The sequence below is a fragment of the Hippocampus guttulatus genome, chromosome 17, assembly GCF_054856545.1.
Source record: "Hippocampus guttulatus isolate MCC_2025c chromosome 17, RoL_Hgut_1.0, whole genome shotgun sequence".
In the NCBI taxonomy this organism is placed as follows: domain Eukaryota; kingdom Metazoa; phylum Chordata; class Actinopteri; order Syngnathiformes; family Syngnathidae; genus Hippocampus; species Hippocampus guttulatus.
Genome location: NC_141277.1, coordinates 7,972,144 through 7,989,605, shown reverse-complemented (window position 1 = coordinate 7,989,605; position 17,462 = coordinate 7,972,144). Strand labels below are relative to the sequence as shown.

The window sequence follows — 17,462 nt, the reverse complement described above, 5'->3', positions numbered from 1 at the left end:
TTAATTTGTTATTTTCAGTCTTTTGTACAAGAGAACGACATTGTTACAGCTGCGGCTGTTAAAGTTAAGTAAAATAAAGCGGAAGTGAAGCGCCACCCCTTGCCTCTAAGTGGCGCAAAAACAAACCGAGCCTTGTGCTTTGCGTCTGATTACTTCCGGTTGACGAAGGGTCCTCGTTCTGTTGTGGTCTTGCTTGGTGCTAGCGTGCTTATTACGCCTCGGACCTTCGAATAATACACTTCGTTTTCCCCCTTTTTCAGATTTTAGCGCAGTGATACTTTTGTACGACATTTTTTATTACGACAATGACTGAGGTAAGACGAACATTTCATCCTTTTTTTGGGTCGTTCCCGTCGTGAAATCGGGACCCGACTAATGCCTGGGGAGAATTATTCGCCGTTTTCCGGTTTATGGACTCTTCATATTTGCTGTGTTTTGATAAAGATTTCAACTTGTTTTATGTGTTCACAGGACGTCCAGAAGCACTCGGTCCACACGCTGGTCTTTCGCTCGCTCAAGAGGACTCATGACATGTTTGTGTCTGACCAAGCCAAGTACATTCCATTGGACGAACAAAGGTAAAAAGCCACGTTTAAAATAACACACAAAAAAACTATTTCAAAATAAAACTTCTACAGGTGCACCCTCTACTTTTACGTTGAAAAATAATACCGCACTCAAGCTTTCTGCCAATTTTCTGATTTTATGTTAGGGACCAAACTAATAAGTGAATCTTAATCAGTTGTTTGGACATTTTCTACACTGTCAATTTGAACTGTAATGTTTGTGTATATTGCGATATTCATCCAATTCACCAAGTAATCGATTATTAAAATAATCTTTAGTTGCAAAAGTTATTTGGCAAGCAACCTTGTGTTACCGTAGCCTATTACATGCGTCACTGGCCGTGAAGAAAATTGTGGGAATCTTTGCAGAATTTGCTTATGGACTTTTGTCCTTTGTACTGTAGCCGTGGCTTTTGACACAATTTTGCAGGACAATTTTGAGGGAGTAATTATTTACCACACCACTGCCCATTTCAAATCGTCATTGGTGATTTGGAGTTCAAACCCTGATTTGTCATAACGAACGAAAGAAAGAAATGTTTCAACTGTGATGCAGTTTGGCTAAATGCACTCAGAATCGTCTTTGCTTTCGGTATCACGTTGTGCGTGTGCAGTCACAAGCTGAAGATGGCGGTGAAATTGAAAGCAGACTACGGCGCTGTCCTCCACATGCCCGTCTTGAAGGAAGTCAAAGAGCGAGTCCCTCAGCCCACCAGCAGCATGCAGCTTCAGCTCGGCTACGCGCAGCCAGGTGAGCGCAGATCAACAAGCACTGTACGTTTATGTAGGATAGTTTGTATTTTCTTGAATGAGGACTTTACTTACTTTTTCCCTGATCTAGTGTCTGATGAGCCAGAGTACACAATCACTGGAACACATGCTTACCCTTCTGGACCTGGTAAGTTCTAAAGTAGCTTTATATGCTTGGCTCAGCAGCGCAAAATATCCTGCTTAATGTAGTTCACAATGCTGTGTGTGGTTTAAGCGGGCCCAAAATCCATTTTTATTATTATGTTTTTTTTCTGCTTTTAATATCCTGGCGGTTTAAATATCGGCATTAACGTTCCATTCCTCGTTATAAGCTTGATCCCTGAACAGACGCAACTCATAAGTGAAGGCGCCGCTGTTTTATGAATGTTGTTGTATTGCGGCTCTTGCAACTCTCGCTAACTGAAACTCAATTCCGTTCAAATGATGAGGAGTGGCGCTGACCGCCGACACAAAGATACACAGGAACCCCAGCGTGGCCGGCGTCCACTCCATGGCGTTGGCGCTGCCTCCATCACAGGCCAGGTGAGTCCAGCGTTAGTGTTGCCAACATAGCAGAATGACTGAGGCTGCAGTATTTTGCTATTCGGAAATTTGTAATTAAATCAGTTATCAGACTGTCGCCAATTAAGGGCATGAAAAAAAAATTCATGAAGCTGACAATGCGTTTGTACGGTGCCCGTTGGCGGCGTTTAGCGACGGCACCAGCGCTAGCTAATACTTGCTACAGCTACCTAGCGCTTGCTTGTAAATACATACTTCTTTTTTTTTTCCAGTGAGGTTAATATATAATTTTCTTAATTCGGTTTTAAGAATATTGCATAAACTAATTTTGATATTAAGAAATAGGGAAAAAAAACACACCAGAGACAAAACTGAGCATTTAGTTATTTATTAACTTAATGACATGCTGTTACCCTTCAAGTATTTTATCGTCAAATAATGGGAGTCACAGCACTTACTTTTTTCCACAACACTGGGTATTCTAAGCCCGAAGCTTTAAAATATTCCCCAAGTTGGCAACTAACTATGAGCAAACGAGCTCCCCTGTGTTTGCAACCGCATTGTTAGTGGACGCGGTGCAGGTCAGCCGGGATGTGCGTTGAGCTACAGAAGACACAGAATCAGCCATCGCAATTTTCAGTTCATGGATCAGCCCTACAGATGAATCATTTGTCATCAAATCTGCTGCCTTGCAGCCAAGATGCCAGCCGCACCGCCGCCAGCGTTCCGGAGATCCATCGGCACGCCGGGGCCGCCGAGCGATCTCACCCACCTTCGACCGCGTTGGTATGTCCCGAGGTTGATTGGAATTTCTTTGGCATGCCGTCGCCCGTCCCTCTCCCCTTTTAAAGTATTTTGACTCTTTTTGTGTGTGTGTGTTTTGTTTTTTGTAGTCAGTCATGGAAAGTGGCGGCACCAGGACATCTGCGCTCATGAGGCGAGCCCCCACCATGCCCAAGCCTCAGTGGCACCCGCCATGGAAACTCTTTCGGGTGACAGCCTCCCACGGGACCAATGCGCTCATTCAGGTTTTTATCCAACCGTTATTAACGTGTGTTGATGACGCGGCAGGTCATCAGCGGTCACCTCGGCTGGGTGCGCTCCATTGCCGTGGAGCCCGGTAATCAGTGGTTTGTCACCGGCTCGGCTGATCGAACCATAAAGGTGATGTATTTTTTTTGTAATATTGAAAAAAAAACCTGTCAATATGAGAATCACCGGGCACAAATATGCGTGGGTGCAAATGTCACTTTTTGGGACGGAGGCAATAAATGTGCCGGTTTTGTCTGGACAGATCTGGGACCTGGCGAGCGGGAAGCTGAAGCTGTCGCTCACCGGACACATCAGCACCGTGCGCGGCGTGGCGGTCAGCAGTCGCAGCCCCTACCTGTTCTCCTGCGGCGAGGACAAGCAAGTCAAGTGCTGGGATTTGGAGTACAACAAGGTGGGTTGACGCCCAGCGTTCCCTCGCAATCTGGCGCTTCATGGTCAGAATGTAACCGCGGCCCACCCGACAGGTGATCCGCCACTACCACGGCCACCTGAGCGCCGTCTACGGCCTGGATCTGCACCCCACCATCGACGTGCTGGTGACGTGCAGCAGAGACGCCACGGCCAGGGTAACGCCCTCCTCCTCCTCCGCCCTCTCGTGCTCATGCTTGCGACATGTGCGTCGACGACGTTTTTCCTCCTTTTTTTAGGTGTGGGACATCAGGTCCAAAGCGAACGCGCACACGCTCACTGGGCATACCAACACGGTGGCCACGGTCAAGTGCCAAGCTGCAGAGCCGCAAGTCATTACCGGTACGACAATGTTGGAGTAACAGCCTACTGAGGTAATACTACGAACCCACAGATGTTAGTCCTGATATATTTGGTGTGACCTCCCACAGGGAGCCATGATTCAACCATCAGGTTATGGGACTTGATTGCCGGCAAAACCAGAGCGACGCTGACAAACCACAAGAAGTCCGTCAGGAGTGTCGTACTGCATCCCCGACAGTAAGTCATTTGGCCTGAAACCGAAAGCGTTTGGCCAATCGCGCTCCGGGCCGTCCTTGCGTCAACATGAAGTGTTTCTTGTGTCCGCCAGGTACACGTTTTCCTCTGGCTCTGCCGACAACATCAAAGAGTGGATGTTCCCCGATGGCAAATTCATCCAGAACCTCTCGGGACACAACGCCATCATCAACACCCTGGCCGTCAACTCCGACGGCGTTCTCGTCTCCGGAGGTATCGATCCCGCCCGGTTGTTTAGCGCTGAGAGCCCGTGTCGCGAGATGCGCCCTCACGCTCACTTGTCTGTCTTGTGTCCGCGTCTAGCTGACAACGGGACCATCCACATGTGGGACTGGAGGACCGGCTACAACTTCCAGCGGATCCACGCCGCCGTGCAGCCCGGCTCCCTGGACAGCGAGTCGGGCATCTTCGCCTGCACGTTCGACAACTCGGAAAGTCGTCTGATCACGGCCGAAGCGGACAAGACGGTCAAAGTGTACAAAGAGGATGACACCGCTGTACGTATGGATTGTTTCGGTTTGCGTTCACGGTACTTTTTACGCTGTTGATGATGAAAATGATAAGATGAGCTGCACTGACAAACGCTTTTTCAAAGCCACGAGTGACATTTCTCACTTCGGAGATGGGGGGTTTTTTTTGCGTCGGAAATGGGCAAGGCTAACTAACCCCTTTGTTCGACCAGTTAAAGGGGCCCTTTAAGTCGAGAGCATTTCAGTTCATCTCAGGCTTCGACAAGCCATTGCTATGGAAACCGTCTTCTCTCATATGTAACGGCTTTGACTTATGAGAGCATTTCTTTGTGTCTTACAGACGGAAGAGAGCCATCCAGTGAACTGGAAACCAGAAATGTTGAAACGAAAAAGATTCTGATCCCCCTACGACCACATTAAATCCCTTTGTTTGTTTGACTTGTTTGTTTGTTTTTTTCTTGGATTCGTCGTTGCATCCTGCGCAAGCTTATTTTGCATTGTACATGCGAACAATTGGATTTGAGCTTCCTGCGGCATTATAGAAGCGCTTTGTACGTTGGGGTAGCTGATGCGAAGTCGCTTTCCATGCGAGATGGCAGAGAGACTCAGAAGTTGTCTGGTCAACCTGACCGCAGAACCATTCGAGGGGTAGTCGTTTATTGTTCTCCTTGGTGTTTTTTTTTTTTTTTTTTCCCGGTTAAAACGTCTTACTATATATACATGGTTGTTTTTGGGGGGCTTAAATACACCTGAGTACACATGGTCGTTTTTTTTTCGGCGAAAAACGCCATACTAGACATGGTTGTTTTTTGGGGGGCGTTTTTAGGGATTTTTAGCCCAGAAAAACGACCATGTATAGTAAAGCGTTTTAGCCACCCAAAAAAAGACCTTATATAGTAAGGCGTTTTTAGGATGAAAAAACAACCATGTATACAAGGCGTTTTTAGCCGAAAAAAAGGACCATGTATCGTAAGGCGTTTTTAGCTGAAAAAACGACCATGTATACAAGACGTTTTTAGCCGAAAAAAGACTACCATGGAAAGTAAGGCGTTTTTAGCCCAAAAAAACCGACCATGTATTGTAAGTCGTTTTTAGCTGAAAAAAACGACCATGTGTAAAAAGGCGTTTTTAGCCCAAAAAAATGACCATGTATACTAAGGCGTTTTTAGCCGAAAAAAAACACGACCATGTATAGTAAGGCATTTTTCGCTGAAAAAAACGACCATGTCTACTATGGTCGTTTTTTTTCAGCTAAAAACGTCTTACTGTACATGGTCGTTTTTTTCGACGAAAAACGACTTAATATACATGGTCGTTTTTTTCGGCTAAAAATGCCTTACTATACATGGTCGTTTTTTTTGGGCGAAAAACGCCTTACTATACTTGGTCGTTTTTTTCAGCTAAAAACGCCTTACTATACATGGTCGTTTTTTTCGACGAAAAACGACTTAATATACATGGTCGTTTTTTTTCTGCTAAAAACGCCTTAGTATACATGGTCGTTTTTTTCGGCTAAAAACGCCTTACTATACATGGTCGGTTTTTTTCAGTTAAAAATGCCTTACTATACATGGTCGTTTTTTTCAGCTAAAAATGCCTTACTATACATGGTTGTTTTTTTTCAGCTAAAAACGTCTTACTGTACATGGTCGTTTTTTTTCAGCTAAAAATGCCTTACTATACATGGTCGTTTTTTTTTCAGCTAAAAACGCCTTACTATACATGGTCGTTTTTTTCGGCTAAAAACGCCTTAGTATACATGGTCGTTTTTTTTCACCTAAAAATGCCTTACTATACATGGTCGTTTTTTTGGGGCGAAAAACGCCTTACTATACATGGTCGTTTTTTTCAGCTAAAAACGCCTTACTATACTTGGTCATTTTTTTCAGCTAAAAACACCTTAGTATACATGGTCGTTTTTTTCAGCTAAAAACACCTTAGTATACATGGTCGTTTTTTTTTTCAGCTAAAAACGCCTTACTATACATGGTCGTTTTTTTCGGTTAAAAACGCCTTACTATACATGGTCGTTTTTTTTCAGTTAAAAATGCCTTACTATACATGGTCGTTTTTTTTTCCAGCTAAAAATGCCTTACTATACATGGTTGTTTTTTTTCAACTAAAAATGCCTTACTATACATGGTCGTTTTTTTCAGCTAAAAATGCCTTACTACACATGGTCGGGTTTTTTCGGCTAAAAGTGCCTTACTATACATGGTCGGTTTTTTTTCAGCTAAAAATGCCTTACTATACATGGTCGTTTTTTTTCAGCTAAAAACGCCTTACTATATACATGGTCGTTTTTTTCGGCTAAAAACGCCTTAGTATACATGATCGTTTTTTTTCACCTAAAAATGCCTTACTATACATGGTCGTTTTTTTGGGCGAAAAACGCCTTAGTATACATGGTCGTTTTTTTCGATGAAAAACGCCTTAGTATACATGGTGGTTTTTTTCAGCTAAAAACGCCTTACTATACATGGTCGTTTTTTTCGGCTAAAAACGCCTTAGTATACATGGTCGTTTTTTTCAGCTAAAAATGCCTTACTATAAGTGGTCGTTTTTTTTCCAGCTAAAAATGCCTTACTATACATGGTTGTTTTTTTCACCTAAAAATGCCTTACTATACATGGTCTTTTTTTTCGACGAAAAACGGCTTAGTATACATGGTCGTTTTTTTCAGCTAAAAATGCCTTACTATACATGGTCGTTTTTTTTCCAGCTAAAAATGCCTTACTATACATGTTTTTTTTTTTCAACTAAAAATGCCTTACTATACATGGTCTTTTTTTTCGACGAAAAACGGCTTAGTATACATGGTCGTTTTTTTCAGCTAAAAATGCCTTACTATACATAGTCGTTTTTTTTCCAGCTAAAAATGCCTTACTATACATGGTCGTTTTTTTCACCTAAAAATGCCTTACTATACATGGTCGTTTTTTTTGGGCGAAAAATGCCTTACTATACATGGTCGTTTTTTTCAGCTAAAAACGCCTAACTATACATGGTCGTTTTTTTTCGGCTAAAAATGCCTTACTATACATGGTCGGTTTTTTTCAGCTAAAAATGCCTTACTATACATGGTCGTTTTTTTTTCAACTAAAAATGCCTTACTATACATGGTCGTTTTTTTCAGCTAAAAACGCCTTACTATACATGGTCGTTTTTTTTCCAGCTAAAAATGCCTTACTATACATGGTTGTTTTTTTTCAACTAAAAATGCCTTACTATACATGGTCGTTTTTTTCAGCTAAAAATGCCTTACTATACATGGTCGGGTTTTTTCGGCTAAAAATGCCTTACTATACATGGTCGGGTTTTTTTCAGCTAAAAACGCCTAACTATACATGGTCGTTTTTTTTCGGCTAAAAATGCCTTACTATACATGGTCGGTTTTTTTCAGCTAAAAATGCCTTACTATACATGGTCGTTTTTTTTCAGCTAAAACGCCTTACTATACATGGTCGTTTTTTTCGGCTAAAAACGCCTTAGTATACATGATCGTTTTTTTTCACCTAAAAATGCCTTACTATACATGGTCGTTTTTTTTTCAGCTAAAAACGTCTTACTGTACATGGTCGTTTTTTTGGGTGAAAAACGGCTTACTATACATGGTCGTTTTTTTCAGCTAAAAACGCCTTACTATACTTGGTCGTTTTTTTCAGCTAAAAACACCTTAGTATACATGGTCGTTTTTTTTTCAGCTAAAAACGCCTTACTATACATGGTCGTTTTTTTTCCAGCTAAAAATGCCTTACTATACATGGTTGTTTTTTTTCAACTAAAAATGCCTTACTATACATGGTCGTTTTTTTCAGCTAAAAATGCCTTACTATACATGGTTGTTGTTTTTTCAGCTAAAAACGTCTTACTGTACATGGTCGTTTTTTTTTTCAGCTAAAAATGCCTTACTATACATGGTCGTTTTTTTTCAGCTAAAAACGCCTTACTATACATGGTCGTTTTTTTCAGCTAAAAACGCCTTACTATACATGGTCGTTTTTTTTCCAGCTAAAAATGCCTTACTATACATGGTTGTTTTTTTTCAACTAAAAATGCCTTACTATACATGGTCGTTTTTTTCAGCTAAAAATGCCTTACTATACATGGTTGTTTTTTTTTCAGCTAAAAACGTCTTACTGTACATGGTCGTTTTTTTTTTCAGCTAAAAATGCCTTACTATACATGGTCGTTTTTTTTCAGCTAAAAACGCCTTACTATACATGGTCGTTTTTTTCGGCTAAAAACGCCTTACTATACATGGTCGTTTTTTTCAGCTAAAAATGCCTTACTATACATGGTCGTTTTTTTCGGCTAAAAACGCCTTACTATACATGGTCGTTTTTTTTCACCTAAAAATGCCTTACTATACATGGTCGTTTTTTTCACCTAAAAATGCCTTACTATACATGGTCGTTTTTTTGGACGAAAAACGCCTTAGTATACATGGTCGTTTTTTTTTCAGCTAAAAACGTCTTACTGTACATGGTCGTTTTTTTTGGGCGAAAAACGGCTTACTATACATGGTCGTTTTTTTCAGCTAAAAACGCCTTACTATACTTGGTCGTTTTTTTCAGCTAAAAACACCTTAGTATACATGGTCGTTTTTTTTTTCAGCTAAAAACGCCTTACTATACATGGTAGTTTTTTTCGACGAAAAACGACTTAATATACATGGTCGTTTTTTTTCTGCTAAAAATGCCTTAGTTTACATGGTCGTTTTTTTCGGCTAAAAACGCCTTACTATACATGGTCGTTTTTTTCAGCTAAAAATGCCTTACTATACATGGTCGTTTTTTTCAGTTAAAAATGCCTTACTATACATGGTCGTTTTTTTCAGCTAAAAATGCCTTACTATACATGGTCGTTTTTTTTCAGTTAAAAACGCCTTACTATACATGGTCGTTTTTTTCCAGCTAAAAATGCCTTACTATACATGGTCGTTTTTTTCGGCTAAAAACGCCTTACTATACATGGTTGTTTTTTTCAGTTAAAAATGCCTTACTATACATGGTCGTTTTTTTCAGCTAAAAACGCCTTACTATACATGGTCGTTTTTTTCAGCTAAAAATGGCTTACTATACATGGTCGTTTTTTTTTCAGTTAAAAATGCCTTAGTATACATGGTCGTTTTTTTCAACTAAAAACGCCTTACTATACATGGTCGTTTTTTTTCCAGCTAAAAATGCCTTACTATACATGGTTGTTTTTTTTCAACTAAAAATGCCTTACTATACATGGTCGTTTTTTTCAGCTAAAAATGCCTTACTATACATGGTCGTTTTTTTCAGCTAAAAATGCCTTACTATACATGGTCGGTTTTTTTCGGCTAAAAATGCCTTACTATACATGGTCGGGTTTTTTTCAGCTAAAAATGCCTTACTATACATGGTCGTTTTTTTTCAGCTAAAACGCCTTACTATACATGGTCGTTTTTTTTTTCAACTAAAAATGCCTTACTATACATGGTCGGTTTTTTTCAGCTAAAAATGCCTTACTATACATGGTCGTTTTTTTTTTCAGCTAAAAACGCTTTTCTATACATGGTTGTTTTTTTCGGCTAAAAACGCCTCATCCATCCATATTCAGTGTACATTTATACATACACACCACCTTTGCCATATTTATAAAAATATGAACCCAAAATAGATTAGCTCAATATTGATTCTCATTGAAACATATGTTTCAAATATGTTCTTTCGTTTTAAATTATAGGATGGAAAAAGTAAATCCATGCTTATCATGGACCTTTGAACTAAAATGGAAAATTATTTGATGTAACTCGAGTTGAGTCATTGTAAATCCTTTTTTTAATGTCACATGCAGGTGAAGTGAATGAACACTAGGGGGCGGTAGTACTGCACAGCCTCCCTTGCCTAACCCTGACGAAATAAATGAACCAGATGTCTCTGTCTTCGGATATCCTGAAGCAAAACTAATTTCCACGCATTTGTACCTTTATGATGTATGTCTACCATTAGATTACTGCTGTATTTAACTTCAATCTAGATATCTCCAAATGGAGCGAAGATATCTATAATGACAGACACTTTGCACCTGCTTACCTGAATGTCAGGGACAAATGACGCTGCGGATATCTGAAATGGTAATTGTGGCCAAATGTATTTGACTTAACGACAGCCCATGCAGGTGGTTGCTTCGCCAAAGTTTCCCTAAGTCAGTTGTGCTTCAGGGCAAAAAGAGAACCAGCCATTGATTTAAATCTGCAATGCACTTTGAATTTCAATCACTGTGTGGAAACTGCTCTGTCAATAAAAATCTTGCCTGTTGTATAAACATTTCTTTGGAGGGGATAAAATTGACACACAGTTCTTCAAATAAGAGGCAAAGCAAGGTTGCTTCAAGCTATTTACTTGCCACATCCGCTTGGGTTTGCTTTAAAACTGGCACAAATGGCAAAATACAAGGAAGCTTTGCGTTTTTAAACACCAACACATTCAAGCAAACCACTGCTAGCTTAATGCTAAAATATAAAGTGAAAAGCCTTAGACAAGCTCATGGAAATTAGCATCGAAGTTACAGTAATTATCAACCGATGTCACTCACCCCGAGCACCGACACGTATCAAACAGCATGCAACAATACTCACAGGCATATAATTTTTCTGCTCTGCGGGAACGACGACCGTGACTGGAGCTCAGTTGGGGAGCTTCTCTGCCTCTTCCTCTTGCTGTTAATTGCGATACAGTGCTGCCTGGAAAATTGTGGCACAGTGTGGTACTACATCAAAGATGTACAACGCGACATTCGGACTTGCCCGTATCCCAGTCGCGTGAACATCTGTGTCATAACTGTACGTCATTCTGTCTTTCTTCCCGTACGGTTGCAACATTTGAAGCGTCGATCTTTGGTTAAGGCAGATGTTTGAGGGCGGGGCGAGTTAAAAAAAAAAAAAGAAAAAAAGTCCAAGCCTTTCACAGTCCGCCGTTCTCCTCCAGTTTCCGGAAGAGCGCCAGGCTGCGCAGGCACGACTGCTTCTCGCCGTTCTTCCAAAGGATGAGCTGGTGGTCGGCCGAGCACGTCAGCAGGCCGTTCTCCGGCAAGGCCACGAACATCTGAGTGACCACGTCCAAAAAAAAGAAAAGAAGCAAAAAGACCCCAGGAACAATTGTGCAATGGAAGTAGACGTGAATGAACCGAATGATGAAGCAACAACTATTTGACTGTAAATTGTAAACGTGTGTTGGGCCGCCAAGACAGACAGACCTGGACTGCACCCGAGTGTCCGATGAGGTCGCCCGTCAACTCCAGCGTTTTGTTGGGCGCCGTGTCCGACGCCTGCTTGGACGTGGGACACGCTTGCCTACTGGAGCGCCCCAAGGTCCACATCCCAAAGAAGCCTGAGTAGTAGATTACATCTCAGTAAAGTACTGAAAGTCCGAGTAGAACAACGTGGATGATAAATATATATATGACAAATTTTAGTGGGAATTTTTTGAGGTGAAAAAAATGTCATTTGGCAGAAAAAAAAGGTAAATTAGATGGAGAAAAAAGTTTTACAAGAAAGGGTTTGATGGATAAGATTAACCCTTTCATGCACCAATAATGATCACCTGTAGTAGCCGCTGTCCCTGAAGGGGTTAAAATGGTAAGAAAGTAAAAATACATTACACACACACACAAAAAAAGGTGATCATTTTAAAGAAGAAACAATTTATGAGAAAAAAAAGTTATATTGGAAGAATAAAGGATAAGTCAATTTTAGCGGGGGGGGGGGGGGGGCAACTATTGCAAGAAGAGTCATCACATCATGAGCAAAAGTGTCTTACTCCGAAGAGTTCCAAATTGGAAAATCCAAAATTTATGGGAAAGATGTGGAATATGAAAAGAAAGGAGCGATTTCACAAGTAAGAAGTCATACATTGATGAAGGAAAAAAAATGAAAATTACTTTAGGAGAGAGAGGGGGGGGGAGCAGATTGCAACAAGACTGAAGTTTCACTTTCCAGGAATATAATGAGAAATTTATGAGCGAAAAGCAACATAATTAACATAAAGGAGAAAAAAGTCGATTATGTGGTTTTGTTTGTTTGTTTTCCCCTTGAGAAACACCCATAATTCGATACCCCAATGACGCAGTTTCACACCCCCCAAAATTTTGATTTTTCGCAAATTTGAGCGCGGCAGTGTTGCGAGTGACCTGGAGAGGCGGGTTCTCCGGCTAAAGGAAGCTCTCCTATCTCCCACATCCTCACGCTGCCGTCCTCTGAGCATGACATCAGCTCGCTGAAATCAAAAAGGATACCAAAGTCACAAAACAAAACCAAAAAAACAAAAAACAAAGCACATTTTGCGTAAGTGACTTTGGGGCCAAGCCGACCTGTCGGAAAGCAGCGCGACGTGCAGCACGTCCGAGTCGTGGGCGCACTTCCTGTACGCCACCGCCGCCTTGGTCTCCACGCTGAACACGTACACGCCGCTGCCTACCGCCGCCGCCACCAGCTGAGAACAACCATCGAAAAAGCAAATCCAACAAAAGAAGAAAGTGCGTTTCGACAAGTGGAAAAAATTTACAGATAGTTTTGTGACTAACGTTTCCGTTGGAGGCCAGGTGCTGAATGGACATCTCGCTGGTTTTGGGTCCGCCCGTTTGGATGTTGGACTGCGCGGCGAGGGTCTGAGGCTCCTCCCACAGGATGTGCTGATAAGCTAGCACGTTGTAGTCCAGCGCATCCCACACGATCAGCTCGCCGGCGTGGGAGCCGCTGGCAAACATGGCGTCTGTGGAAAAACACAGTCAGGGGGAGGCGGGGGGGGGGGGGGGGTGAAGGAGCGAGGCGGCCATTTTGCCACTGACCGTTGACGTTTATCAGGGCGCGAATTTGGTCCTGGTGGTCGGCCAGGCAGCACATCTCCACGATGGAGAGGGCATCGCCGCTCGCCGTCAGCTTGTAGATGACTGACAGCATCAAAGGCGGCGGTTATATTTTAAAATGTTTTTTTTTAACCCCCCCAGACAACTTTTTCCTCGTAAAAATGTCCCTAAAAACTGTCAAAATGTTGACCTTTTTCCTCGAAAGACGATTGACTTTTCCCTCATTACGTTGCGACCTCTTGTGTAACATTTCTCGTCAAAAATCTTGTTGCGTCTTGGAAAATGTTAACTTTATTTCATCAACCAAATTCTGACTTTTTTTTTGTAAAATGTCAAATTTGGTTCTCCCAAAAATATTTCCTGTGTCTTTGTAAATGTTTAACTTTTTTTTTTCCATAAACAACATTACCAGTACATTTATTTATTTATTTTTATCGTGTATACATTTTTTAAATTTGCAACTTTTGGGCCTTTTTCCTCATGGCTTTGGCCCTTTAACTCGAAAAATGTCCAGCATTTTTTTTCTTGTAAAATGAAAACTTCTTTCGGGGAAATTGAAACTTTTTTCTCTTAAAATGACACTTTTATTTTTTTTTTGTTGCAGTTTTTCTGACGGCTCATAAAATCTTGATATTTTCCCATTATAAAAATACACGATTATTTTTCACAATATTTCTTTTTCATTTGGCGAGCATTTTTTTTCACATATAATCCCGTGAATGTCTCTTGGAAAATGCGCCTCAACTTTTGGCTTGCGACAGAGCACAAATTCAAACGGAGTTTGTGGGAACGTTTACCGACAGTCTTATCCACGGCGGCGGCCACGCAGTTCTTGGGCAGCTTGATCAGCGAGCTGATTCCTGTCAAAAGGCAGCAAAGACCCCGAAAGTAAACAAGGGATGCAAACAGGAAAGGCCCGAAATGCCGTTTGGATCCTCGCCTGTGTCGCTGTGGCGCTCTTTCAGACACTCCAAACGGAAATCTTTGCTCCATACGCATAATTCCTGACCGCCTGAGATCCACGCGCTCAGCCACTCCAGCACCAGGATGCACTGACACACACACAGAAAGACACAATATTTCATCACATTCCAAAATCAAACCAACCAAATGTTTTTTTAGTGCTGTATTAAATTTCAATTTTGTTTTCGTAAAATTACTTTTTTTTGTTGTTGTTTCACGCTCATAAAATTCTCCATTATGTCTTATAATGGTTCAACTTTTTTCTCTTAGAAATGTAGACTTTTCTTCCCCAATTCACCCAACTTGTTTTCTTTGTAAAATATCGAGCTTTTTTCCCAATAAAATTCCTTTTTTGTCTGAAATCTGTTTTCTGTAACAATTTCACTACATTAGAATATCTCAATTTATAAAATAAGATTCTCAAAAGTACAACTTTTTTTCAGATAAAACCTCGCAATTTTTTGGAGATTTTCTTTTTTTATCGTAAAATATTGACTTTGATCCTCATAAATGACAGAAATGATTTAAGACACTCGTGCCACCTTGACAGATGACTGAAGGTCCAGAACGGTCTGCAGTCGGTTGCCGGTGTCGGGGTCCCACAGCTGACAAGGGTTCCACAGTTAAGAACACTTAACAAAATCTTTGGCACCCCCCCCCCCCTCCCCCAGTGAGGATGACGAGGATACGCTGAGGCTACGGTCCGAGGAGGCGGTGATGAGGCGGACATCGCCGCAACGCAAGACGGCCATGGCGGTGATCTGCTGGGAGTGACCCCGAAGCTCCTGCACACGTTCGCCTGTCTGAAAATGGACCACTGTGTTACTTTGCTATTTGACGTCATCGCGGTGCCAAGGAACTATGTTGAAGTACGGGGAGGAGCTTCATTTAGTCAGGCCATAGTTTTGCGCAATAGAAAAAAAAGTGCTTTGCTGCTATCTTCTGGCATCTACTTGCAATTAAAATCATTTTTGGGTGGGGTATGAATGATTGGTAGATTTTGACTATTCCAAGCAGAGCTCTGTCCCCATCCCCTTTCACTTTACATTCAATGTCTTACCTCCACGTTCCAGACCAGCACCAGGCCATCGTCGCCGGCTGAAGCGCATCTGGCAAAACACAAAAGAAATCTGAAAAGTCCGCTGGGGCAATATTATTGTCGTCGGGTCGTTTCCATCAAAGGGGTCCTAAAAACCAGTGTGACCCCCATTTTACACTTTGACACAGGCCAAACAGCCCGCCTTCCATGGCCACAACACTTCCAACAAACATGATAGGACAGGAAGATGGGATGAAAAGAGATCACGACAACACATAAGCACTATCTCTGGAGGGAATTTTGCAGGATGATTACCGACAAGAGGGCAAGCGTGAATAAACACCCCACAACTTTCCCATTCCTCAATCACAAACATTAGCAAAAACATATAACCACACGCGCACATGCAACCACATTTGCAAAACCCTTGGTTGATCGCAATACGACCACTCATGCAGACAGACAAACACACAAACTCTTGTGCGTGTGTGTGCACAAGGACAATGATGCTGCTATTGCTGCTGATGGTGTTCTTGTCACGCTCTACTACATCTCTGCAGTGAGCCTCTCTTGTCAATCAGAGTAGGGGATGGAGTGGGGGAGGGGTTGATGGTGTGCATTTGTGCGTGTGTGTAGGGAGACTTCTAGCTTACCTGAAGTCATCAATCTGCACCAGAAATCGAACAATGTCAAAATGTCCTTTCAGTACCTGCAGCTCAGTGAAGCAGTTTTTGGGCTGTTCCTCACCGATGCACAACACTCCGCTTTTCTGCAGATGTAAGGATTTTTTTTCAATTCAAGAAAATAGAAAAGTGCAGATACTTCACTTTAAGCTTCCCCCACTTTGACACTCCAATGTTTTTCTTTTGTATTTTTACTGAAAAAAATATATCATAATATTGTCTAAACGAGTAAGAAACCTGTGTGTGCGCGTGTGTGTGTGTACTATAGGTTATTTATATTTGTAAACACAACTATTAATATTCGATATTATTTCGGTCGTGTCATGTTCAGGTACAGTATTCAAAATAATTTGGAAAATCACAACTATGCGATGTGTGAGGTTCACGTAACATCTCACCTCCACGGAGCTTTGAGTTTCACGACCACCAAAAAACCACCGAAGCATGACTGCCGCGTTTTTAGCGAATGTCGTTCGCTGGGGAAACAAAAAAATAGAGGTATTATATGCTCATATTTGTGGGATAAATCCAACCATGATACCGTAGCTTGTCATGAACGTTTAGCTCAAGCAAAACATCACATGCTAGCTCAATGTGTTGCGTTCTGGGCTTTTTTGCTTACCAATCATCGGTGTAATATGTCCGCTGTGTATGTGACTCGCTTATTGAGAGGTTGGCATCATAAATTCCATCCAGTTAGACAATTTGGTGTGTTAGTATGACGGAAAGGAAGCTTTTAAAAGGAGAACTTGAAATCGACAACAAACATTCATATGATTTGACAACGGAAGCCCGTGGTGGACAATATTTGACTGTTCCTCGGGTACACATTTATTGAGGGGATTCTTTAATTATTGTCACACAATGTAAGACTGTAAGTGCTTCTTTCTTTCAGTTACAATAAAGTGGTTTGAAAGTTTATTATTCAGCGTGAGATACTGTATATCAAAATTCCTATTTTAATGTAACGCAGTGGGACTTTCATCCTGCTATTATGCAGCAGATGGCAGTATGTCCCAATCTTACAAGTCTAAAAGACTGCTGAAATACAAAATTATACTTTATGCAGATAATTTCACCAAGACGTCGCATTTCTTCATAACTTCCGAGTGACAAAAAGTCCAAAGGCTGAGCTAAAGGAAAAACTGAATGCTTTTCGCCTTCTTCTCTAAATTTGTGAAATGCCAACTGAAAAATATTGTTACTTGGGAAAAATGTCACTTCTTTAGCTAGACAAATTATGTTGTGCAATTACGACTATTACTTGTAAAATCGTTTTTTCCCCATTACATCGGAATTTCACTCTCTTGAAAAAAAATAAACTTCACACACACACACACACACACACACAAGCTGACACACTGGGTGTGTCTGTAGTGCGGCCAGTCGGCTCTGCGGATTGAGATGACACCCCAGCCTGGGCCCTGTGACCTTCATGGCGGCTCAGATGCTGATTCCTGATTTAGTGTCGATCCGCCGCGCTTGTCAGGGTTTGCGAGGTGCCTTCCACGCGCTAATAGAAAAGCTCAAGGGCGGCGGAAAAAGAAAAAAAGGGGACATGGAGGAGGAGAAGGTGGACCTGCAATGGAAAGAATAAAGAGGCCGTGAAAGTAGA

General features: G+C 41.6%; 2 protein-coding genes across 3 annotated transcripts; one reads left to right on the top strand and one right to left on the bottom strand.

Moving 5' to 3' along the window:
• The first annotated feature begins 154 nt into the window (after positions 1-154).
• Positions 155-4,765, top strand: plrg1 (pleiotropic regulator 1). The gene is made up of 15 exons (XM_086135930.1): positions 155-314; positions 472-578; positions 1,181-1,317; positions 1,408-1,464; positions 1,766-1,859; positions 2,534-2,624; positions 2,732-2,830; positions 2,910-3,002; positions 3,133-3,282; positions 3,356-3,457; positions 3,539-3,641; positions 3,731-3,839; positions 3,931-4,070; positions 4,161-4,354; positions 4,668-4,765. Exons 1-15 carry the CDS (start codon positions 306-308, stop codon positions 4,725-4,727), a joined length of 1,545 nt encoding a protein of 514 aa, XP_085992056.1. The 5' UTR covers positions 155-305; the 3' UTR covers positions 4,728-4,765.
• Positions 4,766-10,683: 5,918 nt separating this feature from the next.
• On the bottom strand, positions 10,684-16,636 carry wdr41 (WD repeat domain 41). 2 transcript variants are annotated; one of them, XM_086135700.1, is made up of 14 exons: positions 16,470-16,636; positions 16,246-16,323; positions 15,818-15,933; positions 15,186-15,234; positions 14,815-14,928; positions 14,668-14,730; positions 14,103-14,214; positions 13,960-14,022; positions 13,145-13,246; positions 12,881-13,068; positions 12,668-12,789; positions 12,488-12,573; positions 11,555-11,688; positions 10,684-11,403 (listed from the first exon to the last, which is right to left on the bottom strand). In XM_086135700.1, exons 2-14 carry the CDS (start codon positions 16,291-16,293, stop codon positions 11,263-11,265), a joined length of 1,338 nt encoding a protein of 445 aa, XP_085991826.1. In that variant the 5' UTR covers positions 16,294-16,323; positions 16,470-16,636; the 3' UTR covers positions 10,684-11,262. The 2 variants fall into 2 exon arrangements, with proteins under 2 accessions (XP_085991826.1, XP_085991827.1); XM_086135701.1 differs by lacking the exon at positions 13,145-13,246.
• Positions 16,637-17,462: the final 826 nt, after the last annotated feature.